This window comes from Chanodichthys erythropterus, chromosome 22, assembly GCF_024489055.1.
Source record: "Chanodichthys erythropterus isolate Z2021 chromosome 22, ASM2448905v1, whole genome shotgun sequence".
Classification (NCBI taxonomy): Eukaryota; Metazoa; Chordata; class Actinopteri; order Cypriniformes; family Xenocyprididae; genus Chanodichthys; species Chanodichthys erythropterus.
Window position 1 is genome coordinate 12,779,160 of NC_090242.1, and position 27,984 is coordinate 12,807,143.

Below are 27,984 nucleotides of genomic sequence, written 5' to 3' on the forward strand. Positions count from 1 at the left end.
CAGAATCTAAATAAACTGCAATCAGAAACTTTGTTTGCAGCAACAGATTGCCGCGTCCAATGAGGAGGATGTTGCGCGGAGATGCAGGATGAAGCTGCGGGTTGTCACGGGTGCAAAGGGTTTAACCTGTGCGCGTGCCTGTCTTCATCAATATTAGGCTACCTCGGTCATGGAGGTCCAGTTGTCTCTAATTCTAGTCGTGCCGTCTTTAGTTGCCGATTTTCCTTTCGGTAAGAGTAGAAGGGGTGTAGCTGCATGCGCGCAGTATCTGGGTTTGTGAAGATCTGCACATAAACAGACTTTGAATGGTCCGCGCGCTTAGAGACAGCAGCTTTTGTTATCGCTGTTTGCCCGCATAGATCCTAATATAACTAAATCAACCTGACTGTTTAACTGTTTATAGGCAACTAGCTAATGAAAGTCATTTTAGGAGTAAGGTAGCTAAACATTGTCTATTCTATTCTATTCTATTCTATTCTATTCTATTCTATTCTATTCTATTCTATTCTATTCTATTCTATTCTATTCTTAAACATCAAACTCTAACCGGAAAATGTAGACTACATGCAGTGCAACACCATGTAAAATATCATTACCTCAAACTGAATCACAAAATCACTAATTATCTAACTTAGAAATAGGCTGTCATCCAATAAGAGCTAATAATGAGTTTATTTTATTATGTAATATGTAGGCTAATGGGAATTTTAGATGCCTATTAATGGATATTCTGGCAAAGAATAGCCTATATTTTTTTAAAGCTATCCTATAGCATTAACATTCAGAAAAAAAATGTTTGTGTGAGGGTTAGCTAAGTGTGGGATAGGGTAAAAAGCCTACCATTATCTTATTAGATAGAGTAGAATGTAGAATGAGAAAAACTTTGTGTTTATGTTGAAAGTTGAAAGAAAGTAAGAACAATACCACAACACTACCAGCAACCTATCTTTGGGTTAGTTCACCCAAAAATGAAAAGTCTGTTATTTATTTCTCAACCTCATGTCGTTCCACACCCGTAAGACCTTCTTTCATCTTCAGAACACAAATTAAGGTATTTTAGTTGAAATCCGAAGCTACGGAGCATAATGAATCAACATGTCGATCATCAGCGGTTCGGAGCGCCAAAGTCACTGTCAGTGATTTCTGCAGTTTGGTGGTTTGACACGCGATCCGAATCACGCTGATTTCATTATGCTCTGATGCTTCCTGAAGCAGTGTTTTGAAATCGGCCATCACTAAATAAGTTATTTTGGGTTTTTTTGCCGCACCAAAAATATTCTCGTCGCTTTATAATATTAATATTGAACCACTGTACTCACATGAACTGATTTAAATAAGTTTTTAGTACCTTTATGGATCTTGAGAGAGGAAATGTCATTGCTGGCTATGCAGGCCTCACTGAACCATCCTATTTCAACTAAAATATCTTAATTTGTGTTCCAAAGATTAACAAAGGTCTTACGGGTGTAGAATGACATGAGGGTGAGTAATAAATTACATAATTTTCATTTTTGGGTGAACTAACCCTTTAATTTTTTTTTCTTTTCACATCAACAAGCTCTGCAGGCAACACTCTCATCAAAATACCACTGTAGGCTACATTCTCCTTTCATAAAGTGTAGGCTACCTCAGTCGTTTTAGACTCTGACTCAGTCACTGCACTCCTAACAACTAAAACATCCACACTGACCATCTGTCATACAGTTGTTATTGCAATTCATTGTTGCAATGCCCAGGCATCATACTACACTCCCTTCTGTGTCAGGCGACTCGTTCGCCACGGCTCTAAGGGAAATGTAGTTCGGCGCTCTATCGAATGACAACCGTGGACACGCACAGAAAACTACAACTACCATAATTCACCGAGGCCGTAGTACCGTGATCCGCGCGTGGAGACCATGGCGTTCCTGTGCAGTATGTGACGGGGGTAACGGGAAACATAACTCCGACAGCGGGTTATTGTTATTATTCTGAGGAAAGGATTGGATTTAAATAAAGGATACAATGGGCTCTCGTATCAAGTAAGCGTCAATGTCTCTACCCCTTTCTGTGTTACATATAGTGTTGTTATAAATGCGGGTTCTGACCTCCCTAAAAAGGCCTGTTTATACTTGTTGCGACACAGAGAGAGGATATGGGTGTTTATTTAGTTATTTGTATAATTAATGTAGTGGCACTTAATATGTTTTAATGTATTATATTACCTGAAGGGTGTGTATTTTTACAGTACTGGAGACACATGAAATCCATGAGCCTGATCATTGTTTACATGTACTATAGGAATGAATTAATGCACATTTTGTTATGCTAATAAGAAATAATTTGCACAGCTTGATGAAAGAAATGTATGTCTGTGTAAAACAAAGCAGAAACATGTAACGTTATTTAAATGGAGGTTTTAGAGTCTATTACATTGTTTCCAGCTCAGTGACGCTTACTTGCTTTGGTAATTCAATTCATTTTATGAATAAGACATGATACAGAGCAGTTAGTGCTTTGCTGTGGTCACAGTGTTTTTCAGGGTTTAAAATCAGCCCATGATAAGACTGTTTTGGAAACAGCATGATGTTAGTTATAAACATATTTTCACTCACTTATACAGCCACATGATGGAAAAGACAGTCCTTCAGTTTCATAGTTGATAGAGGTGTTAGATAACATAGATTAAACAATTTCTAGAACATATTTAAGTTATATATTTTGAAGTTGTTAAAATATTAAGTATCCTTATGCATATGTGTCTGCTATATTTACTCCATCTTCTGACCACTTTTTTAACCACATTTCTGTCATGAATTACACATCTGACCACATTTGTTTTCTGCAGTACTTGGTAAGATGGTAAAATATTTGCAAAGGTTGAGGAAACCTTGCAAAGGCTGTTAGTCAGTGTTGTAATTTTAGGTTCTATAGGTTTATTGTCTTTCAGGAATTTAATTTTCATCTCTGATTATCTGGAAACATTATTTTTTGGTTTCTGTTATGGCAGTCAAATAAGATGATCTTTTCGTTACAGTATACAGGCTTACTTTCTGTAATGTGGGGAATGTGACTATACTCATCTAACCTTTGACCTCAAGTCAAATCATGGTCCCACACATCTATATTTTAAGCTATACAAGAAGCACAATTTAGTTAATTTTTTATTTTTTTTATTTGGTAGGCTGACATTTATGTAGGTCCAACTGCTCATATATAATTAGTATAGCAGACAGTGTGTATGTGGACAAGATATTTAGTATTGTGTTCAGTTATGTGGTCAAGTCAGTGAAATCATACTTTTTGGGTTCTTTTTTGGGCTTTGGGGTTCTTTAAAAAGCCTTAGTTAGTCTTCACATTCCTTAGAGTGTATCCATATTTGACCCTTCCTGTGTTATTTATGTTTCAGGGAGAGCCCCGGGTCAACCTTTGAGGTGTACATGGAGGTGGTGCATTCTGGGACGGCTGGCTCTGGTGAGTCCTCTCACCCTGTTTCAGAAATATAATATACTTCTAATAATATTCATGTTGCCCTCACATACTGTGCTTTCTCAGAGTGATCTGTTGTGTTTCTTTTGAAGTTGAATTCTCAGTATCTAGTAAGGAAGAGCCAGATAAGAAAATATAGTTCCATATATGATAAATCTACAAGGGACCGTTAGCCTGGAGTAATTTAAGTTTGTGAATGGGTGAATCTTAAAACCAAATATTAAACTGAATGAAGTGTGTAACTCATTTCCTGGTTTGTGATCAGGAATGCAAAGGCCTGTTGAGTGATTTAGTGCATTGGGAGTGAGTGGGCTCAAGGATTTAAATGAACAAAAGATATTGGAGCTAATTATCAGTCCACCAGGAAACCTGTTTACAATGAAACAGGCTGCTATGGTGAGCACTTCTGAGGAAGAACCAGTCGCTAAATATAAAGTTAATGAGTTTGATGCCATTAAATCTTTGAAAGAGATTCAAAAATGTTGTTTGAGACATTAAGTAGCAAGCAAGTACATAAGATATTCTACATATGTTTGGGGCCAGGAAGATTTTTTTATTTTTATTTTTATTTTTTTAAATAAGTCTCTTCTGCTAACCAAGGCTGCATTTATTTGATTAAAAAATACAGTAAAACAGTAATATTGTGAAATATTATTACAATATAAAATAACTGTTTTCCATTTTAATGTAATGTCAAATGTAATTTATTCCTGTGATGCAACATTGAATTTTCAGCATCATTACTCCAGTCTTCAGTGTCACATGATCCTTCAGAAATCATTCTAATATGCTGATTTGCTGCTCAAGAAACACTTCTGATTATTATCAATGTTGAAATGAGTTGCTTAATATTTTTTTGGAATATAGAAATTTAAAAAGAACAGCATTCATTTGAAATAGGAATCTTTTGTAACATTATTAATATCTTTAATGTCACTAAAGCAATCCTTGCTGAATAAATGTATAATTTCTTAAAAAAAAAAAAAAAGAGATAATCTAACTGACTCCAAACTTTTGACCGGTTGTGTGTAATATCAAAGTCCCTTTAAGGCAAGTCATTTCACTGGGTGACTGTCTTTCATATTTAAAGGTGCCCCTAGAATGTTTTTTCACAATATGTAGTATAAGTCTAAGTATAAGATTTTTTTAAATTTATTTTTTTTAACTGCCTATTTTGGGGCATCATTAAATATGCGCCGATTCAGGCTGCGGCCCCTTTAAATCCTCGCGCTCCCCGCCCTGAGCTCGCAACTATAAAACAGTGCATAAACAAAGTTCACACAGCTAATATAACCCTCAAATGGATCTTTACAAAATGTTTGTCATGCATGCTGCATGCATGCACCGGATCATGTGAGTATAGTATTTATTTGGATGTTTACATTTGATTCTGAATGAGTTTGAGGCTATGCTCTGTGGCTAACGCTAACATTACACACTGTTGGAGAGATTTATAAAGAATAAAGTTGTGTTTGTGCATTATACAGACTGCAAGTGTTTAAAAATGAAAATAGCGACGGCTCTGTGAATATAGTAATAAACGATAGTAACTTTAACCACATTTAACAGTACATTAGCAACATACTAACAAAACATTTAGAAAGACAATTTATAAATATCACTAAAAATATCATGTAATCATGGATCATGTCAGTTATTATTGCTCCATCTGCCATTTTTCGCTATTGTTCTTGCTTGCTTACCTAGTCTGATCCAGACGTTAATACTGGCTGCCCTTGTGTAATGCCTTGAACATGAGCTGGCATATGCAAATATTGGGGGCGTACATATTAATGATCCCGACTGTTACGTAACAGTCGGTGTTATGTTGAGATTCGCCTGTTCTCAGAGGTCTTTTGCACAAATTAAATTTACATAAGAAGGAGGAAACAATGGTGTTTGAGACTCACTGTATGTCATTTACATGTACTGAACTCTTTTTATTCAACTATGCCAATGTAAATTCAATTTTCAATTCTAGGGCACCTTTAAAATCGCCAATGAAATCTGACAGCGACGTCTTATAAATTTTGTTTCTAAACCATCAAATCATGACAAAAAAATACATTTTTCAGGCTGGACCAGCTGGACTGGTCATAAGTATCAATTTACATTCATAATCGGCCTTACAATCATTAAATGTGTGCGCGGCTTAATGCCAGCTGCAGTGATGCACTGACTTTAGCAATTGCTGATTGGCTCTTTTATTTAGAAGGCAGGACTTATTCTGTGCGTTGCACTTTCTCCCATTCATAGTAACATGAGTGCACTGTCTATGTATATCTAGTCTTTGGTAATATGTACATGAGCTGTTTGAGAACTCATCCTGGTGCAGACCTCTAGGCGACTGTTGCTTAGTGACCGTATGGTTTGATGAAGTCAGCAGGAGCAAAGCATCTTGGGTCTTTCCTCCTGAGACAATCCCTCCCATGATGTGCACACATACACACAGTCACATATCCCACTGAGAGCAGAGGAAGCCCTTTCAGATCAGCCCAAAAGTCTTGTGTCAGTATCTCAACCCTCATTTATTTCTGGCTGTGAAACTTCGAGATAACTGATAAAACTGTCACTATGTATATGCAACACATATGGTGCTCAGAGATGCATTTTGCCTGAAAGTATCTGAATTAGTCACCCTCATGTCGTTCCAAACCCCTAAAACCTTTGTTTTGAGGGTGAGTAATTCATGACAGAATTTTCATTTTTGGGTGAACTAACCCTTTAAAATCTTTATGAAATCAAAATTGATGCCATTTACTTTCTCTGTATATTCATGTTCCTGGTTCTATTGTGTATGGTTCATAATTGTTGCACATTAAACCAAAGAAAAAAAATATGTTGAAACTGTCTGATAATAGTGATAAGGTTGACTGGCAACATCTGGAGACCATGCTTATATAGAAAACAGCCTTTTCTAGCTGTGTATTTGTCTATGTTAATGTTAATAATATGATTTATGGCTTCTTTTCAGGACCAGAGGTACGGAGGAGTTTCCCCGACACATACGCTGACCAGGTTTGCACTTCATTATTTTCTCTCTCGGGGGATGTTGGGGTGGTGGTCTCGTAATTGCTGTTCACCTCAGTGATAATGCAATGAGCACCTGTTCTGGCAGATGGAGTTTAAACCACTAGAGAGTGTGTGTAATTCTCAGAGGGAGTCCACGGTACCAAAAACTCTTTATGCAGTTTTACCAAACTTGCTTAGGATTTTGACTCGGGCTTACAAAGAGGAAATGAAAAAAAGATGCGTTTGCTGTATCCAGAATCTGCTTACTCCATACAAAGTGAATGACACAAGCTATGAGGAAGTGGCAACCAAATACATACGCTGATGAAAATACTGTGTGCCCGAGAGTGCTCTGAAGTTGATGACCGACAACCATTTTATGTTTTATATTTCTTTTTCATAAATCTCTCTTATTCATACTGAGCAGTTTTTTTGTACCTGGATAAGCTCACCTGTGCATAAAACAGCAATAAAGACATCAATAACATTCACTAGAGTTGACAAACATGTTGCCTTCAGGTAATAACTTTTATTTGGTCATTTGAATTAAATCATAACAATAGTGTTACTAAAAAAATAATAGCAAAAAATAAACTGTTCATAATTATAATTGTACACAAAGGTTATCAAATGTTTGGGGTCTGGAAGATTATTTTAATGTTTTAAAAGAAGTCTCTCTTATGCTCACCAAGGCAGAATTTATTCGATCAAAAATGCAGCAAAAACTAGTATTATTGCAAAATTATTGCAAAATATTATTACAATTTAAAATAACGAGTTTCTGTGTTAATATATTTTAAAATGTAATTTATTTCTGTGATGCAAAGCTGAATTTTCAGCATCATTACTCCAGTCTTCAGTGTCACATGATCCTTCAGAATCATTATAATGATTTGCTGATCTGCTGCTCAAAAAACATATATTTTTATTACTATCAACGCTGAAAACAGTTTAGTTTAGTTTAATATTTTAGTGATAATAGTGATGCAGTATTTTTCAAGAATTTTTAGAAATAGAAAGAACTGCATTTATTTGAAATATAAATCTTTTGTAATATTATAAATGTGTGTCCTTGCAGATTAAAAGTATTAATTTCTTTAAAAAAAATCTTACTGCCCACAGTCGTTTGAATATATAATGTAAAATATATATATAATAAAGTATATATAATGAAGTGTATATATATATATATATATATATAATTCTCAATATATTTTATTTTTAATATCAACTGATGACTTGTAAAAATGCATTGTCATCATGATGATATCACCTACTAAAGCTTTTGTGTGTGTATAACTGGAACAGAAGTGTGTACCTGTCCACTCTGTATACCAGTTGTTTGCAATTTCACACAGTGTCTCAAAACACACACACAGAGCAGCCTTACTCATCCCTATTGTTGGGGCCGGTGGTCCCAGAGGTGGTTCTGGGTGTTGGTACCCAGCGGTGAAGCTCTGTAATTTGGCCCGTGTCCCCTCCCTCTCCTCTGTCATGCTATTGTTCCAGGGATAATCCCTAACTCCTGACACAGATGAGGGCAGGAAAACACACACTCACGTACACACACCCCTGGGGGCTCATGTCCTTGTGGAGGGGTACCAGAGCGACCGCTCACACACAAGGGTTTAGATACTATGGTAGTCCCACACACAGTGTCATCTGTACGTGGTGGCCTTTTGTGTGAATGAAGTTAATAATTATGTTTCAGTGTACAGTACAAGTCAAATGTTTGGAATAATTAAGATTTATTAATGTTTTTGTAAGTCTCTTATGCTCAGCAAGGCTGCATTTATTTGATCAAAAATACAGCAATATTGTGAAATTAATATTACAGTTTAAAATAACTGTTTTGTATCCTTCAGAAATCATTCTAATATGCTGATTTGATGCTCAAGAAACATTTCTTATTACTATCAATGTTGAAAACAGTTGTAGTGCTAATTTTTATTTTTTTTTTTTTTTTTTTTTTTTGGGAAACTGTGATACACTACCATTCAGAAGTTTTAAGTAAGATTAAAAATTAATATGATGGTAAAGGCTCATAGTATAAAACATTATACAAAAGATTTCCATTTCAAATAAATGCTGTTCTTTTAAATTTTCTTTTCATCAAAGAATGATGAAAAAAAGTATCATGATTTTCACAAAATTGTTTTCATAATTGATAAGAATTAATCATTAATAATTGAGCACCAATAATAATTGATAGTAATTGACAGCCAAATCCGTATAATAGAAGGATCACGTGACACTGAAGACTGGGTTAATGATGTTGAAAATACAGCTTTGCCATCGCAGGAATTAATAAAATTTTAAAATATATTCAAATACATAAGTTATTCTAAATTGTAATAATATTTCACAACATTACTGTGTTTTTGATCAAATAAATGCAGCCTTGTTGAACATAAGAGACTTTTTTCAAAAACATTAAAGAGTCTTTAATACTCCAGACTAATGACTGGTGAATTCTTATGAATTAGTTTTTTCTCCCAATCTGTTTTCAGGAAACGCTACAGACTATCCCAAGGTTTTGTTTCCCCTTCAATATGGACAGGTAATGTTACATGCAATCTTTAATCTTTTTAGTTGTTGAGGAACCCCATTTTACACTCTCTTTTGAAGGGCCTCCAAGCATCACTGTGTTTTAGTTTTTCCAGCTCCTCTTGAACCTTAAATACTAAATACTAAATACTTTTTGACTTTAATTGTGTCTTTGACCCTGTCTTGTCTTTCAGTATGGCAGTGGGCCAGGTGGGGCAGAACTTCACATTTGTTCTAACGGATATTGAAAGTAAACAGCGTTTCGGTTTCTGTCGGCTCTCATCGGGAGCGCACAGCTGCCACTGCATCCTCAGGTACAAATTTTTGTACTTGTTGTTTAAACTTGTACCATGTTTAAATTTTTATGTAAAAGAAACTATTTTTGTCATCCACCTCCTGAAGATCAACTCAATCTTATTGTAGTCTATCTGTCTCTCCAGCTACCTGCCCTGGTTTGAGGTGTTTTACAAGCTGTTGAATATCCTGGCAGACTACACAACCAAAGGACAGGTCAGTGGTGTACGTATGACAACACTCATCTCACTGTGTCTTATACACACAAATGATTTCCTACTTTACATTAATGCTTTAATTACAATTACCTTGAAAAACTTTAACCCTGACCCTAAAATTCAGGTTTTTTCCTTGTTTATAAAGGTATGATTTTTAATAAAGGCATGGTTTTGGACAAAAGTAGTACCTTTATTAAGTTTGGGGTCAGATTTTGTTTAAAAGAAATGTAGGCTTTTATTCAGCAAAGAAACATTAAATTGATCAAAAGTGACAGTAAAGACATTTATAATATTACAAAAGATTTCTTTTATAAACAAATGCAGTACTTTTGAACTTTGTTCATCAAAGAATCCTGAAAAAATGTACTGAAGACTGGAGTAATGATGCTGAAAATTCAGTTTTCCATAACAGGAATAAATTACATTTGAATTATTATTAAATATAATTAAATATTATATTAAAATATTGTAAATTGTATTTCATAATATTACTGTTTTAAATACAGCCTTGGTAAGCATAAGAGATCATGTAAAAAATCTTACCGACCTCAAACCTTTGAATGGTAGTGTAACTAATTTCTGAGTTTTTCAGCTGTTTTTACCCCAGAAATGTAGTGAAGTCACACACACATTCATGTAAAACGGATGTAGCAATGCTTAGTTAAAGTGATTCAACATCTTATCATTTATATAGTGAAAAATATGCATGTGCAATCTGTTGTATTAATCTGTGTGTATTTGTGTTATAGGACAGTCAATGGAAAGAGTTGTTAGAGTCCCTTCATACATTAAACATCCCTGATCCTGGAGTGCCTGTGCATTTGAGTGTGGTAATATACAGTACAATACAAAGTCGACCTGAATCGACCCGAATCTTCTTACCCAAACCAGATGTGCATAAATTAATGTGCATAAATTAAAAAGCAAAAACAAAAAACAACCCATGACAAACCCAATAAAAAATGTTGACTTGGCTGCAACACGACCGGACAGCAATTATTTTCGAACCCAACTAGACCTAAATGTAAAATGCAGCGATGCCTGCAGACCTGCACGCCAGTGGTGAACAGGGACTTTTTCAACTGAGGACAACACAGCCCAAAATCTGAGATGACAAATAAGAAACACCACGTCAGGTGTAGATTTAAAAGTATGCCCATCTTTCTACCTTATTTGTAGAGGAAGTTCATTCTCTGATCCTTCTTCGTAACATTTACATAGCTACGTTTTTAACACATTTTCCCAGATAATGTAGCCTAATGTCAAAAAATGTAGGAGAATACGTTTTCCATAAATTTTCACAAATTGTTTTGTTTGAGGAAAAACATGAAAATATACAGTTATGGCTTAATTTTTGTTCATTTGATTTAGCTAATTAATTATAACTGCATTTAGATGGATTTCTGTGATCGATCTGGCAACAGTACATCGTTTGGGTGAGCACTTCCAAGTAGATAAACCGCTAATAAGCCTTATGTTTCACTTCAAATGACAAGGAAATTTCAGGTCCATTCGGTAAAAGCACATTTATTTTAAATTACCCAAGAATACTAATGTCAGACCCGACCCGTGTCTAAGGCAACCGTCAAATTTTTGGACTCATGAAGACCTTTAATATACAGAAATACACACGCATGACACTTACATCAGACAAGATATTCATATTACAATGAATCTTGTGTATAAAGCTAATTACAGTTCTCTCTCCCTCTCTAGCATTTGTTTTTCACAGTGCCTGATCCTAGGGAATTACCCAGTATACCTGAAAATGTAAGTCTTGTTACCTTGACCAAATTACTGCGAAAATCACATTTACCTGACTTCTTTCAGGAAGCTATTTTAACTAGTTGTCATAAAGCCATATAACATGCAAACTCATGCAAAATGTTTTAACTGGTCTGATTTGTTTTATTCTTTTTCTTTTTTTGCAGAGAAATCTGACCGAGTATTTCGTAGCTGTGGATGTTAATAACATGCTGCATCTGTACGCTAGCATGCTGTATGAAAGACGAATCCTCATTAGCTGCAGCAAGCTGAGCACTGTGAGCAACATCTCTACCTCATTCTCTCTTATCATTGGTCGCTTCTTTACTTATTTTTGGGGTATTAATAAACCCTCTCTCTCTCTTCCTCTTTCAGTTAACCGCATGTGTTCATGGCGCGGCAGCCATGTTATATCCCATGTACTGGCAGCATGTTTACATTCCAGTTCTGCCACAGCATTTATTAGACTACTGCTGGTGAGTACGCACACACATGTATACATATATATGCTTTGAAGGACCTCCCATTTCTAATGTTTTTAAAATTAAGCTGCTTGGTACTTCGTCAATTTTTTAAATCTTAATCATTATTTGTCTCAGTTATTAACTTTTTCTGCTAGTGAGACTGTCCTCACAAGATGTAGGAGGGTTTTAATATATTATTAGGTTTTATTAAATGTATTTTCATTAATATATTTTAAGATTAAAATGTTTTAATAATCATATACACTGCTCTCCAAAAGTTTGGAAACACTCCTGGCAAAGTGTGGTTTTGGATGATATCAGCATAAATTCTTATCATTTTTTGGTGCAAGTGCATTAAAGTAACTTGACATTATCATTGAAGACCAGCAATAATAATTTTCATTTTGATTACATAATAATGGCAATATATACATGTCAAAGTCAGACATGCTCCTTTGCCAGCTGTGATGCTTGGTTACTGGTTTAAACTTGGCCCAGGTTTGTAAAAGATTTTTGGGTCAGCACACCTTAATAGCTTCAACAACTGATTGCCAATTAAGTTTAGAATACAATGAACCAATCAGAACCAAGTTTAGGTCAGATAGCTGCTAATGGTGGATATTTTGAGGAATCGAAAATTTAAGTTTTTCCTATGTAACTGTTTATGTAAAAAAATGTTTTTTTTTTTTGTGTTGTCCCTTATCAGTGCAAATTTATCACAAATTAAAAAGTATTCATGCCAATATTGTCCAAAACCCCACTTTTCTAGGGCGTTTCCAAACTTTTGGAGGGCAGTGTATGATACATTAACTATATATATATATATATATATATATATATATATATATATATATATATATATATATATATATATATATATATATATATATATATATATATATATATATATAATTGTTAAAATATTTCGATTTTGAAAGATATCTCTTATGCTCACCAAGGCTGCATTTATTAGATCAAAAATACAGTAAAACACATTTTAAAACAATTCTCATTCAATTCTTGAATTCATATATTTAATACATTTTAAAAGGCATAAAGTATACCGATATGTGGTATTTATTTATTTTTTTCTTTGTTAGCGCTCCAATGCCGTACCTCATCGGGGTGCATTCCAGTCTTATGGAGGTGACTGTTTGCTTTCTTTTATTTTACCTTAACTGCATATTCATATTTTTTCCCCATGTTGCGGTTGCTGGTTTTAGTGTAGCTAAATTCTATGTTGTATTTAGAATGTTTTGTGTGTATCTGTGTTTGTTGTCGTAACAGAAGGTGCGAGGTATGGCTTTAGATGATGTGGTACTTCTCAATGTAGACACAAACACTCTTGAAACGCCGTTTGATGACCTGCAAAGCCTTCCTAATGATGTGGTGAGTAAAAAAGCATATGCACAACCTGCTCGGATCTTCACAAAGGCTTCAATTATTTAAAAAAAATTCTGATCTATTTTGTCCATGGTGTTTATTTTGATATGTCTGGATGATTTGATATAGAAATATCGGTCTTTTACAATAAGGTTTTCATTTGTTAACATTAGTTACATCAACTAACAATGACAAATACTTCTACAGAATTTATTTAATCTTAGTTCATGTTAATTTCAACATTTGCAAATCCATTTTGCCTGCACTGTAAAAGTATGAGGACTCAGGCTTGAATTGATATTGTAAAACCGATGGACCACTGTGTATCGAGCGCTGAGGAAGCCTTCGGAGCAGAAATCAGATACGGTAATTAATGTTTTGTTTCCGAAATTCCAACACATGCTGTAAGCTGTAGACCAATCACAACAGACTGAGCCTTCTGACCAGTTTGAGCTGAGTAGCTCTCAGAAAGGTGTGGTTTAGAGAGACCAGATCCATGATCAAGCCATTTCAGACACTGAGAAAAAAGGTGATGCTGCAATTTATGTTATGAGAAAATTATAGTGTTTTTTTAACCTTGGATGAACGTAAACCTATCGTAGGAGACCTCCATAAAATTATGAACCTTTAAATTAGCATAATTGGGGCACTTTAGTAGATTCTGTAAAAATATATTGCTCATTGTTAGTTCATAATAACTAGTTAACAAATGAGACCTTATTGTAAAGTGTTACCGTATATTTATAATGGTTGCAGTCAAGTAAGTGATACACACATGTGTGTTGTAGGTTTCTTCGTTAAAGAACCGCCTAAGAAAAGTTTCCTCAACGACAGGAGATGGGGTGGCCAGGGCGTTTCTGAAGGCACAGGCAGCTCTGTTTGGTAGTTATAGGAACGCACTACACATTGAACCGGTGAGAGAGAAAGTTTACAGCAGACAGTTTGCAGACAGTGTCCTCTAGTGGATAGTCCATGTAGCTCTTTGAATATAAATGCTTGGGGTATAAAGCAGCTTGTTTTTATTTTCCATGTGTATATATGTTCAGGAGGAGCCAATCACTTTCAGTGAGGAAACGTTCATCACACACAGATCCAGCACAATGAGACAGTTTCTCCAGAACGCTATCCAGCTACAGTTCTTTAAACAGGTATTACACAAGTTTGCTATCTGAATGAGAAAACTTTTATTGTTTTTACATAAAGCTTATTATAAGTTTATTATTTGTATTATAAAACAACCAGTGTTTTCAGTACATTTCTTGCACGTTAAGGCATTTTCTTGTTTTGTCTGCACTGCAAAAAATGCTTTTCTTACTTTGAGATTTTGTCTTATTTCCAGTCCAAATATCTAAAAATTCTTAAATCAAGAAGTATTTTCTAGACAAGTCAAAATTAAGTGAGTTTTTTCTTAAAACAAGCAAAATAATCTGCAAGTGGGCTTAGCAAAATAATCTTGTTTTTGGTTTGAAATAAGATTATTTTGCTTACCCTATAATTGGCAGATTATTTTGCTTGTTTTAAGGAAAAACTCACTTAATTTTGACTTATTTTTTTCTGAAAACAAGACTTGTCTAGAAAATGCATTTTTCTTACGCAGCTCAAACAAACCTTTCAGTTGTGCTGCCACACTTTACTAGTTACTTGAAAAAAGTTATCTGATGATGTAACTCATGTTACTTGTAATGGGTTACGCCCCAACACTGGTTATTAGACATAATCAGTTCAAGCTAGTTGCGAGTTCTTTCTTCACTTGTTTTAAATGGTTTTAATTTTTTTTTATGAAGTCAGAGACAGCTGCATAGAGATCATTGCTTTAGCGTGTGTGTGTTTGCAGTTTATAGATGGCCGTCTAGAGCTATTGAACTCTGGTGAAGGGTTCAGTGATCAGTTTGAGGAGGAGATCAACATGGGCGAGTATGCTGGTAAGACTGTCGCTTTGTATGTCTGTTTACTGTACAGCTAATAAATTCATGTTATTCTGTGCTGTGTCTGTTTTTAAATTCGCTTGTCTCTGTGTCTGTTCAAAATTTCTGTTACAGGCAGTGATAAGACATATCAGTGGCTTTTCACAGTGAAGGTAAAATTTCTTGATTTTTGTGTTTGTCTTTGCTGGAGAGGTTGATTTGTACTGATTAAAATATTTCTTTTGGAGTCAGAGTGTGTATTTGCTGTTTTCTTGCTCTGTCTGATGATGTCTTTTTAAATCTTTCTCTTACAGAAGGGCAGTGGGGCCATCTTAAACACGGTGAAGACAAAGGCAAATCCTGCAATGAAGACAGTTTACAAATTTGTATGTATCCATGTGTAAACACTTGCTACTTCTTCCTCTGCTTTCTCTGTGTCTGATTTCTCTTTCTTTTCATCATGAGAGATTTCTCTGTGCTGTCTGTGTGTAAGGAATCTTCTCATGTTTCATCTACAGGCCAAAGACCATGCCAAGATGGGCATCAAAGAAGTCAAGAGTAGACTCAAACAAAAGGTGTTCAGACAGTCACCCTAACACACAAAAACACAATCATTCATTGTTTTTTGCTTATATAAATGTACATGCATTCTCATTCAAACTCGTTCACCTTCAGGAGCTTGCAGAGAATGGCTACTCAGAAGAGCCTGGCTCCACCCACTTACCCTCCACACACAGCAAAGACTCCCTCACCTGGGACCAGAGACGTCCAATCACAGTTCACTTTGGGCAGGTAGGTGTGGGGAATTATTTCATATTATTTTAGTTAGCATGGACATAGTAATTAGGATTCCGTCCATTTAGTCTGTTCGTTTTTAGAAAGTGTGTGAGAGAAACCATATTTTCATAGATAAAAGTGTGTGCGTGTTTGTATGTTTGGAGCAGACTGAGCAGGCACCCTCCCCACGGCCCCTGCGGCCACAACGCCCCCCTCCCCCCCATCCCTCCAAACTGCAGCGCAACACACGACCAGTGAGTACATGCCGCTGCCCTCTGACTTCTGACATCTGTCATCCTGAGCTCAAATATTCACCTCTGACCTGGCTGCTGCACTGGAGTGTGTTATAATTCATGTGTTCTGCAGGACACTGTTTGTGTGCATGCGTGTGTGTGTGTGTATTTTCCATGTCTGTTTGATCTAACTTCAGTTCCTATTCTGCAGATTAATGCGCACTCACACACATGAATGAGTTTGTCATGTGTGTTTGCACTCACTTTCCTACCGCACAAACTTTTTTCCTCTGACTCCAATCTCTTTTCAGAGCTTGACGCTTACTTTTTTTTCCAAGTAGCACATGTGCTCCTAATTTGAAAAAATGTTGGAGCGCATAAAGAAATTTAGGAGCATGATGAAAATGTGTTGAATTTGTTTTTTTCTTAATAAAGGAATATGAGGAGACATTTTACAATCAAAATTATTTAATTTATTTGAATACAAAAACTACACTGTTTTTAAATATTAATCCTCAAATTGTATTTATTTAATAATTATGAAATGATGTATATTCTAAAGATGGAATTAATGTAAAGATAAAGTTTATTTTTTAGCGAAATACCATTAATAACCAGAAAAAAAACAAAACAATGCAGGACTCATATATAAACAAGCCCAAAATAACTGGAACTCTTATTTTAAAATGTATTTTCTGCCTTCAGCTGCTCAATCAAACATGAGACAGCTAAAATATGCACTCTTACAACCATCTAAAACATCTTACAATACAAACACCATAAAGTAAACATTAACATAATTCATCAACAATAAGCAATCATTTGAAATAAATACATTGGGTCTCATTCATGAAACATTCGTAAATATATAAGTAAATATGTGAGTGATTTGCGTGTAAAGAGACCTTCCTGAAAACTCCTCTCCTGATTCACAAATACTTCGTAAACGTCAGATGTGATAGTGAAATGTTTGCGTAAATTGGACACGCGTACACGCTCATTCTCAATTACCATAAATCCCGCCCATTAAATCCGACTGACAACTATATATGGGCATCATATTATGACACCAAACGAAGGATTTCAACATGTCTTCTCAAAAGCAAATGAAAAAGAAAAAAATTCTCAGATGCAGAAATTGAAGTTTTATTATCAGAAGTTCATTCAAAACGCCACATTTTATTTTCAAGCTTACATAGTGGTGTATCAGGTCCTAAAAAAAGGAAGCTTGGCAGCATATTACAGATGCTGTTAATGGAGTTTCATCTGTTAATCGAACAGTCCCAGAAGTGAAAAGAAAATGGTTCGACATGAAGCTTGACTGCAAAAAACGAATTAGTTCACTTTGAAAAAAAATCGTATTCAAACTGGAGGTGGACCACCATCACCATTGAGCATATCTACATTATACATTACAATTACTATATATAATATTTTTTCAAAATGCTGTGTAAATATGTACCCGATTAAGGTGAATTAAAATGCAGCCTTATTAATGAGCAAATCGTTGGGATGTTAAACGCACTATTTACGCGTGGCTGGAAGCAGGTGTAGATTTCTTTCGTACCAACTAACATTTGGAAAATACAAACATTTTAATGAATCCAAAAATGTACGCCCGAACCACTTTACACACAATTTACACAAAAATTCGTTCTGCTCGTGTTTTATGAATGAGACCCATTGAGTGCAAACTGCTCTGAAACCGCTGTTTGAAAACTTCTCCGAAACAAGGGCCGTGTTATGACTTTGAACGTCTCAAATTAAGTGATTCCTGTCTTCAGTCCTCAAATTTAAGACTTCTTAAAATGACAATTAAGACTTTTGTTATACTGATATATAAGACTTTTTATGCCCTTACATTTAACAAAACCCATGGGGACTAGTGATGCGCGGGTCGGCTTTTTTTCCAACCCGCGGGTCCCGCTTTTATGAAATTATTTGGCCCGCCCCAGCCCGCCCCGCACCACTGTATCCATTTTTACAACCCGCCCCGCCCCGCACCCGCAGCCATTAAATATACATACTAGTAAGGTGACCACCCGTTCCGCATTTCGCGGGACAGTCCCGAAATTGGGAGCTTTGTTCCGCGTCCCGCAAGACTTAAGTAGTGTCCAGCATTTCATTTACGTCTGTAGTTTTTTTTTTTTTTTTTTTTTTTATCCCTGAAATTACAACACAACAGTAAGAAATATAATAAAAACTATGACTGGCAGGCATTTAAAAATCTGTTTGTGCAGCCGTCATATTCTAGCTGTGAAAATAACTAACCAATGCAATCATAGAGAGAGTGGACATCAACTCAGTTTACTCAGTAAACAACCAGCAAGGATTTATCTCACATAGCCTACTAGATAAGAACCTCAGGAGCTGCTCAAAGCTGCCTAAATCGATGATTTAAAGCATGTAATCATCCATTCTGATGGCAAATATTTCCAACGAACGGCAGCGATCAAGTGCCACACACGGAAATGGTCGAGCACCTACGGAAAAACGAGATATTCTCCATTTGTTTTAACCAATACAAAATTGCGACGTTCAGACACGACTTTCTTCTCACGTTTATAGTTCATTTAATGCGGGTTATATGGCGTTGTTATAATGAAAAATGTCGAGAGCGCATTATTGTATCACGAGAGCGCATCAAATGCACGAGCGATCTCCGCTCACAGGCGGATTAACTGGACGCGCCCGCGCTCTCTCTCAGATATTACATCTGCGCGCTCAAAATTTGTCATCCTGCATGTGTAGCCGTGAATCTAGAATTTTCTGTTGTATTTAATGTTCTGTTGTATTTAACATTAAATTCTGTTGAATTTAATGTTGCCATAAGAGCAACATTGTAGTGTGGGCACCCAACGGCAGAAACATTAATCGGCGCGTATGCCAAGTTTGCCAACAAGTGTAAATCACTATTTACATTTTAATTCACAAATTTATCTGTCTCACGTGTCTCGCATTGTCCAGCAAAATCACATCTACTGTCCTGCAACAGATCAATAGCCAGGTGGTCACCCTACATACTAGGCATTGTAATATAAATGAAAACAGCCTTTATTTCAGCCTGAAAGTGCTTGGAAACATCGCCCTGTAAACAGGCAACAACACACGATTATGAATATGAACCATAAATCAGGTCATATTAATAACAAGATAATGATAAACATTTTCAACATTTACAAAGCAGCGTCTGTATTCATCTAACAGGCTAAATAATTTTTTATTTCAAATTTGTATTGGCCAACAGTTTACAGCTACATAACCACTGAACTTTTGTTTTATTTAACACACGGAAAATATGTCTTGACATGCTGGAAGTGCTCATTTTGTGGCTCTCGTGTTTGTATATTTTTTCACACGAGTTTCACACGAGTTGCACTTCACGTCGTAGCGATACTGTCTCGATTGTCTCTTGCTGCAGCTATTTCTGAGAACCGGTCCCAAACATTAGATTTAGCAGCCTGAATTTTTTTTCTTTTAATTATGTAAATTCCCGACCTCAATTTCTCCCACACCTCGTCTTCCATCTGCACTTTTATTTCTCCGTTTTTGTTGTCGTGGCTGGCGCCGGGAGCTGCTTGGTGCGCCGCTTTCATGACGTGACGCCAAAGGTTTGGGGACATCACGCAAGTTATGTTGCTACGGCCTTCGTATTGTAACCTTATCAAAGAACCTAATAAAATATGAAAATCGACATTCCCAAATATTTAATATAGGCTATAGGGAATTGCACGCAACAAACATGGATTTATTTATTTATTTTGTTTTTAATGACCCGCCCCAACCCGCCCCGCAAATAAAGTGACAATTTCTTTACCCGCCCCAACCCGACCCGCGGGTTACCCGCGGGGTCCGCGGGTTATGTGACGACCCGCGCATCACTAATGGGGACCTACTTTTTATTCACACACATACTCCTAAATACAATTTTAAAGTTCGCACATATTTATTTTTAGTCACAAATGCGAATGGAATGCTTGCACTGTCAAACTCTGATTCTGGACCTTGAGAGCTAGAAAAGGAATATTTAAAAAGCTAATATTTGCCTCTGAATCTGTTTTACTATTACTATCAATAGTACATAGTACATAGTTCTATCAAAGAAGAAACTGTGAGCCAAATGAATGTGGAAACCTCTAACAATTTGGGATGGTTTATAGTGTACTATAATATACTAAGGCCTGCCACTCTTTAGATCTTGGATATTGCATTTCTGTTTATATTTGACAGGATTTTGACCTCTGACCTGACAGGAGCAGTTAACCTTTGACCTAACAGTGACTACAGTGACATCTATAAAGATGTAACAAGTCCAAAACTTTTTTAGACATTAGAATGCTGTTTAAAATGTGTGTTTGTGTTCGTTTGCAGGCTCGACCTCCTCGTCCTCTGGTGGCAAAGAGACCACGCAGTAACATTGCGGTAGAAGGAAGCCCTGAACAGTAAGACTTAAATGCTTAACCTTCTCACACATGCTCTTGCAAAACACAAACAAAAAGACAATGGTCTTTTTGCTTCTGCTGGTTTTTATTGCACGGCTCTATGGAATATTTTACTCCACAACCATGGCATTGAGCGGTCAGATTTTTTTTGTTTAATGATCACTAAACTGCTTATTTGTCTGTTCAGAAGAACAATGAACTGGTAAGAAACACAAAGAGCTGGATATAGAAGACATGCTATATTGTAGCTATACATGTTATGCATTTGTCAAAAAGTAACTTCGGTTGCAGACTGGTGTGATTAAATTTAATATTGTAATATTGCATGAGTGTTTGTCTTGTTGTTTGGCCAATTGTTTACAATAGTAATGAACTATTTAGCAGAAGCTTTAGGTCAATCTTAAATTAAAAATAATAAATTAAAACTCAAAATCAATATTTTATTTCCCTTTTTTAAATTATTTGACTAGTATCCATAAGTGGGATAATGTACAGCCAGCTAATCATAAACTCCTTTGGTTTGATACAAGATGCCTCTGTATTTATACATAAATGCCTCTTTTATTTTTTTTTTTTTTAATAGTGGCTGAAAGTGTTTTTTGTTTTTTTTTAGTATTATTTATATATTATTATAGTTTTATATCAGTATTTTAGCTTGTATTTTTATATTTTCAGTTTTAATTTTAATGTTGACTATTTTTATGTGCTTTTATCATTTACATTGTTTTTGTTTTTTTTAATATTTCTAATATTTTATCTGGTTTTTTTTTTTAAATAGTTTGTTAACAGTAACACTAGTGGCTGGCAGGCTGTACATTAAGCCTCAAATATTTATCAAATGCAAATTAGCACAGCAAAAATGTTGTGGTCTTGATTGTGTGATTGCATGTCTCACTTGCTCTTTCCTTCTCTCTCTCACTTTTGTGTTCTCTTTCACACTGGGATGGTCGTTTTTGTGATCTGTGTGTTTGTGTGTGGTACTGTGGTTACACCTGAAACTTGGCTCTCTATGTCTCTGCCAATTTGTGTTCATGCTTTCTTTTTTGTTGTTGCTGTTGTGCATCTCTGTATGCGTGCGTGTTGACGCTGTAGTTACGTGCGTCCAACTCGTCACTATACAGTGTTTCTGTGCGAGGACTCTTCGGGTGACGAGCTGTCTCAGGATGACGACTCCATTGCTGCTTTTCCTGAACACTTCCTGCTTTCTGCTCCTTTTGAATGGTCTCTGTTCAATTGGTTTTCATTCTTGATTTCTCTAATGTCTAGTCTAAAAATGAATATTTGATGGCCTTTTTACATACTGTGCCCCCAAAAAGTATTTGGACACAAAAAAATGTATGGATGTCACTGCTTCAAAGTGGAAGCATTAGATATACTGAAACTGTTCAAAACTGTCAAACTTAATCAAACATGTAGAAGTGAATTATTAATTTGTGAGTATGAATTGTATCAACTATACACAGGGGTACCTCAAGGTTTGGTGCTTGGCTCCCTCCTCTTCTTCAGTGTTCCTGCATACTTTATTAAAGGTCTGCATTTAATCCAGAATGAATCCAGTGTGTTTGGTCTCCAATGAAAAGCTTTCTGATAGTCATTGGAAACTTAGTGGAACATGTCCGTAATACAGAAGAAGTGCTATTGAGGTCAGCCAGGAGTTTTGGGGGTCCTGTTTGGAGACCTCTCAGTCATGCAGATTTCTCCATACAGCAACAGGAAGCCAAACCTTTCAGATTTGGGCTTGCCATACAGCTCCTTGTCTAAGCTCTTGTTATCTCTAGACTTGTTTAGGCTACTGCAGTGCTCCTCTAGCCAGCCTTAATGCATACACTATTAAAGGTCTGCAAACAATTACAAATAGGGCATAGTATTCGTTCTTCAATTAGGCCCTGAGAACATGTTAGCCTGTCTGTTATTATCTAATGCAATGACAACTATATTTTTAAGTGTGTCTTAAGTGTCCAAATGGTTTTTGGGACCACTGTACCCTATGATATTTAGTTACTCTGCGGCCTGCTAAATGTGTCTTTGCTGGCTTAAATCAGATTTTTTGCATGGCTATATTTAATGTAATGCCTGAGGCATGCAACAGCTTATTTAAGTAAAGTGATTTTGATTATTATGTTGACCACGTCTGCCCATTTCAGCAGCTGCTCATCTAACATGAAAATACAATGTGTGTCTGTACCTGTTTGTGCATGTGTTGTCCGTTGCGTGCTTGTTTGTGTGTTTTTGTGGCGTGGTTGTTGTGCACATGTGTTTTTGTTTGCGTATGTGACTTAGGCCCCAGCCATACAGGTCTCTAAAAGAGGCGGAGCTTGTAGAAGAAGGTGAGGAGGTTGGGGAGCGCTTCCAAGGTAACACTGCTCCGTCCAGCCCTGTGCTAGACAAGTTCTCTGACCTGAGCCTGTTGCAGGATGCCTTCCGTAGTCAGCAGGGGGAACCAGAATGTAAAGAAACCACAAATACTACAAAACCCTCTCTCAGCACACACTCTACACTCAGTTCTGCACGGAGTTTGGAGGAGCTTCGGGCAGACCCACAATATGCCAACTTTAACTATCAGGTTAGACTGTGTAAGCACTGCAAAGTTTGGGGAGTGACAGCTGTGATTTAATGCACTTCATGACCTGAAATGGATGGGTCAAATAAGGGAGAATTACACTTCCAAAATGTGTACTGTTGTTTTGTCTCCAGGATCAGGTTAAAGAAACACTGCCTAAATTGTTCCACTTGTACAGAATACAGAAGACACTCCCCAAATCACAATAATTGATGGTGAGAACCATAGCAACGTTTCGGCATATAATGGCAGTAAACAAGAAGCATTTAATAAACATTTGGTCATCACTATGGCTGCATTTACACTGCATGGTTCAGTTTCAGGCCTCATTCATATGTGGAAATAAATATGATATGAATGGGATACGTGCATTTGAATCTGCCGTGAAGAAGGACAGATCGGATAGTCCCCTTTCAGTGCGAGTCGTACATCATTGAAAAGGGACTTTTTTTTAAACATTTCAGGTACTTATATATCTATAACAAATGAAACCTATCTAGTTGACTAGCAGAGAATTAATTTAGTGCTTTTGTGTTAAATAATAGGCGATCTGGCATGTGCACAGATGTGCCCTTCAGTCCCGTTGTGGAGACTCCCTATTCAATCCAGTGAAACCCCAAAATAAAATGCACACAAACATGTCTCTGCCCTTGATATACAATCACTGATGAACACATTTGGTTTTAATGAGTAAAAAACCTATACAAGGGTGGATTCGAACTCAGAACATCTGACGTGCTTAACAAAAGTTCTACCACCTGACTATTATTCCTCTCCCATGCATCTTGCGGATGTCGTGAATCATTTGTACTATATAATTATTTTGATGCAAGGATCAAAACTATTGCATTAAAAAATTTTCAATTCCATTTCAATGTACTATTGAAATTGATTTCTTGATATCATAATGCTATTTTTTGTTCATTTCACCAAGTGCAGTGTAAATGCAGATATTGGATACTGGTCACTTTTAAAAGATATTAAAAGCGGCTTGTCAAAAAAAATCGGATTTAGTCCAAAAATTGGAATTGGCCATCAAGACCTGTAGTGTAAATGTGGCCTACTTGATTTTTTTTAGGAGTTGATGGCGGTTTTCACTCCCTGAAACACTCCAAAGCAACCATATTTATCTGTGTGCATGGCCTCTATCTAAAAATTTGTTCTAATTGTTTGTTCTCCAGCGGATGGATCTTAGTTCTGGCGAACGCACACGCACTCTCCCAGGTCTTAAGACCGCCAATCCATACAACAAGCTCTGGACCCAACGGGAAGACCCATCTACGTTACTTGGCCGAGAGTCACCGTCCTGGGAGAGACCTCTCTCCGTGCCACCCTTGGAACCCCCTGAGGCACGCCCACCCAGCAGAGACAGCTCAAATCCCAGTGGAGAGAAGACTGAGGGGGCTTGTATCACAATCCCTCGTCCCCAAGGTCGGAAAACACCTGAACCGGGTGCAGTGCTGGCACCAGCTGTTACCCTGCTGCGCGGGGTCAAGCAGGCCAGCGAGAAGGAGGGAGGAGTGTCCACTGGAGGGCAGGAGTTTCGGCAAGCGCTGAACATGTCTCCTCACTCCCAAACACAAACTCAGGCAGACTTGTTGAAGCCTAACGAGCCAAACGATGGACAGGGACAGGACTTGCTCAGCTTGTTGGACCCTCTGTGCGGAGCAATGAAGAATGAGGCTACCCCATCCCTCTCTAAACCCCCTATACCTCCTCGACCCAATCCCCCAAACCTGCCCACCTTCCCCCCTCCAGTGTCACTGAACCCCTTCACCCAACCTTCCCAGTATCCACCACAAAGGCACTATAGTCCTGTTGCCCCACGTAACCCTTTCACCCCAGCCTACATGCATCCCCCAGGTGCAAACTATTTCCCCTCCTCTGCTCGCCCGCTCTCAGTATTTGGTCAGGCATCCGCTGTGGGTGTGACCCCAACAGGAGGGGCGTGGTCAATTGGGCGCTTTCCTCCATCCTCCAGCAGTAGTGGCTCTCTCTCAAGCCTCTTAGACTCGCCTGCTCCGGCTACTCCAGCCCAGTCTGCGCAAGTCTCCACAGACACACCCCATGACCCATTTAGTGACCTTCTTACCATGGCAACCACACCAACTTCAATGGCCACTCCCCCCCCAAAAAAGGTTGAGGACTTGCGGAGAAGGTGGGAAACTTTCGATTAGCTCTGCCCGCATCTTTCCTCTACTGCTGCTACCAACCAGTGAGGGACTGCAAATTTAGAGCCAGTGGGTATTTAAGACTGCGCCTCCTAGTGGCCTGAAAGCACTGTTGAACTTTTTTCCTCCAGAGTGTGTTGTGCTTTTTTTTGCGCCTAGCTCACTCACTTAGCCTTATGCACACTGATGCTAATGCTGTATTTCCCATAACAACCGGATGAACCGTGCTGCTCCAATAGCACCAATTTTAACACTGAAAAACATATTAGCAAGATAACACTGTATTTTCTTGTAGCTAGCAGTGTAGGTCCCGTAGGGATCAGGCTACGATATTAAAGATACCATACGATAATGACCCACGTCCTAACTTTAATGATTAGACTGCCATTGTTGCTTTTTTTGGTGGTAAACTGCACATTCTCTTAACAGTCAGTGCTGTTTTAATAAGAAGCTTATTTTTAACCTTACACATCTATTAATTCAAACCCTAACATCCACACTCTTGTGCAAATTTATATAAACCATTGTTAAATTGACATTCATAACACACTTGAATACAAATATTGTATATCCCTAGTAAATTGCGTACTACACATTCCACACTATCTGCTACATGACACAAGGGCATACGACATTCTACACCCTTAAATATACATTGCATACTACATTGTGGCTGTGTACTTCATATTTGCACTACATTACATACAGCACACTACAATGAATGCATACTGCACTACATATTGTGCCCAAGTACAAGTTATATACTACTCGCCGCATAGAGCATAGTGTGTGCAGCACAATGAACGGGTCAGAATAAACAGCCCTGTAGAACACAACACTGCCCCCTACAGGTCAGATATTTTAGAGGTCAAAATGCAGGATGCATTTGATGCATTAGCTCTTGACCAAAAAAAAGTGTAATTAAATTAGGTAAACTGATGAAGAGTGCGTTTGTTTTTTGTTTTTTAGATTAAATATATGGTGAATGCCCTCACTGGTACAGGCTTTACCTATTCCGCTTGCCTGAGTGTCAGTCCAAAAGTGTTAAAATGGGTCTCCTGGAACTGGGTTCTGTTCAGTTTCAAAATAGTTTAGTTTATAGATGCAAAATGTCCACTTGCTTTGATTTGATGTTGAAGTTTAAAATCTTCTTTCATTCTGAGCATCACATGATAGACTTATAGCTTTCATAAAGCAATCAATCAGAGCTTTCTTTTTAGCAGTACCCGTTCCATCTAATCTGCTACTGCCATGCACTCTGCATTTTGGGTATTTATTCTAATAGATCTGTTTTGCGCTTTTTAAACATACATACTGCTATAAAGTGTGTTAAAATGAATCCGAACTCTAAAAGCTGTTTTTCTTGTCAAAGACTGTGCCTGTTTATTGGGTTTTGTTCAGCACGATACACAATCTGTGTTGGAGGATCATTGTTTCATGCCATTTGCTATATTTTTGTCTGAGACTTGCAAGTAGGAGAACACTGTCTGTGCAGATCTTGACATGGAAAAGAATTGTGTACAACCAAATGCTCAAATCCAAAAGAAACGTTTTTGTTTTGTTTTTTGTCCATGTCAGGGAACATCAGGGAGTGAATTGGTCTCTTCTTCTCTGGTTTTATTGTTGTATTTAAAGATATGAAATAATGTTATTTGTGTTATTAAAGTGTTCTTGAACATCTGTATCCACCCTGTTGAGCTGTTAGAAAATGTTATTTTCTGTTAGTTAATTCATTTGGACCATCTTTTAATTTGGGCCTTAAAGATCGAGTTTCATTTTAGGCCTTGAGAGTAAGTGTGTGTGTGTGTGTGTGTGGAAGTTCAGAGCTGTTTTTTGCTCAGAGGTTTTTTGTGTATACTTAGTCTTACAGCATGGGTTGTTCAGATATTTTGGTTAAAATTTTGTCTTAATGTTAAAAAATGATTTCTACATGTTCACTTGGGCTGTTAGGTTGATATGAGATTGGTACAGCAAACACTTTCCTTGGTAAATAATTCATACTGAAAGTTTAAAACATGTTTAGAAGAATTGAAGGCTAAAACACAATTGCAAAATTTATGAGTCACCCTAAAAGAATACACTGACTATAATGTTTGATAAACGCAAAACTTCAAATTATTTACATCAAAATGTGAATTTAAAGAGCTACTTTAAAATGGCAAAAGTAGACTTTAAATTGAAATATCTAGTAAAAATGTATTCGCTGAAAAGTATCTTTACAATTTTGACTGCTGCAGATACAGTATTTTTGTTATTTTTTTCAGTAACTGTCAGATGAGCTGAATCTGTGATATTTTTCCCCACACGGTGATTTAACTGGCAAGGCATTAACGTGTTTAGTGTTAAATGTTGTACTGGGTAAAGTCTTGTACATGACATCACTGTACAACAGACAAAGAGGCACGTCACTGAATGTGTCAAACTGTAATCTAACATGTCCGTGTAAAACAGGATCTGAAAGTATGGCTTAGCATGGATTTAACAAACATTATACAATCTATTGTATTTTGACAGGATTCTTTGAGGTTTGGTTATCTCAGATTGAAGAAGAGTTGGTAGGAGAGTGCTGCTCTCAGCGAGATGGAGGTATCAAAATGCATTTCTGATGTGTAAAATACAATTTTCTCTTGGAATGTACCCTAATGTGAACTCGTATCCTGTTTATCATTTTGCACTTTTTTTAATTTTTATTTGGATGTTATTTTTTGTTTGCCATAATTAAAAAAAAACAGTATATTCCTGTGAAA

General features: G+C 36.8%; 1 protein-coding gene across 8 annotated transcripts; it reads left to right on the plus strand.

Moving 5' to 3' along the window:
• The first annotated feature begins 1,882 nt into the window (after positions 1 to 1,882).
• Positions 1,883 to 27,984, plus strand: dennd1a (DENN/MADD domain containing 1A). Of its 8 annotated transcripts, none has more exons than XM_067377079.1 (24): positions 1,883 to 2,021; positions 3,389 to 3,453; positions 6,443 to 6,486; positions 8,991 to 9,040; positions 9,222 to 9,341; positions 9,468 to 9,546; positions 10,289 to 10,369; positions 11,256 to 11,309; positions 11,471 to 11,581; positions 11,679 to 11,779; positions 12,868 to 12,913; positions 13,055 to 13,156; positions 13,939 to 14,064; positions 14,197 to 14,298; positions 14,985 to 15,072; positions 15,190 to 15,227; positions 15,369 to 15,440; positions 15,573 to 15,629; positions 15,730 to 15,846; positions 15,999 to 16,085; positions 20,436 to 20,506; positions 21,599 to 21,727; positions 22,787 to 23,069; positions 24,248 to 27,984. In XM_067377079.1, exons 1-24 carry the CDS (start codon positions 2,005 to 2,007, stop codon positions 25,241 to 25,243), a joined length of 3,036 nt encoding a protein of 1,011 aa, XP_067233180.1. In that variant the 5' UTR covers positions 1,883 to 2,004; the 3' UTR covers positions 25,244 to 27,984. The 8 variants fall into 8 exon arrangements, with proteins under 8 accessions (XP_067233180.1, XP_067233181.1, XP_067233185.1 ...); XM_067377080.1 differs by having other exon boundaries at positions 9,468 to 9,537; XM_067377084.1 differs by lacking the exon at positions 21,599 to 21,727.

What these genes read in the sequence shown, in the direction of transcription:
- dennd1a (XM_067377079.1), top strand. An exon ending in TGCCTGTGCATTTGAGTGTG is followed by an intron (nt 10,370 to 11,255) that starts GTAATATACAGT and finishes CTCCCTCTCTAG; the next exon opens with CATTTGTTTTTCACAGTGCC. An exon ending in CAACATGGGCGAGTATGCTG is followed by an intron (nt 15,073 to 15,189) that starts GTAAGACTGTCG and finishes TTTCTGTTACAG; the next exon opens with GCAGTGATAAGACATATCAG.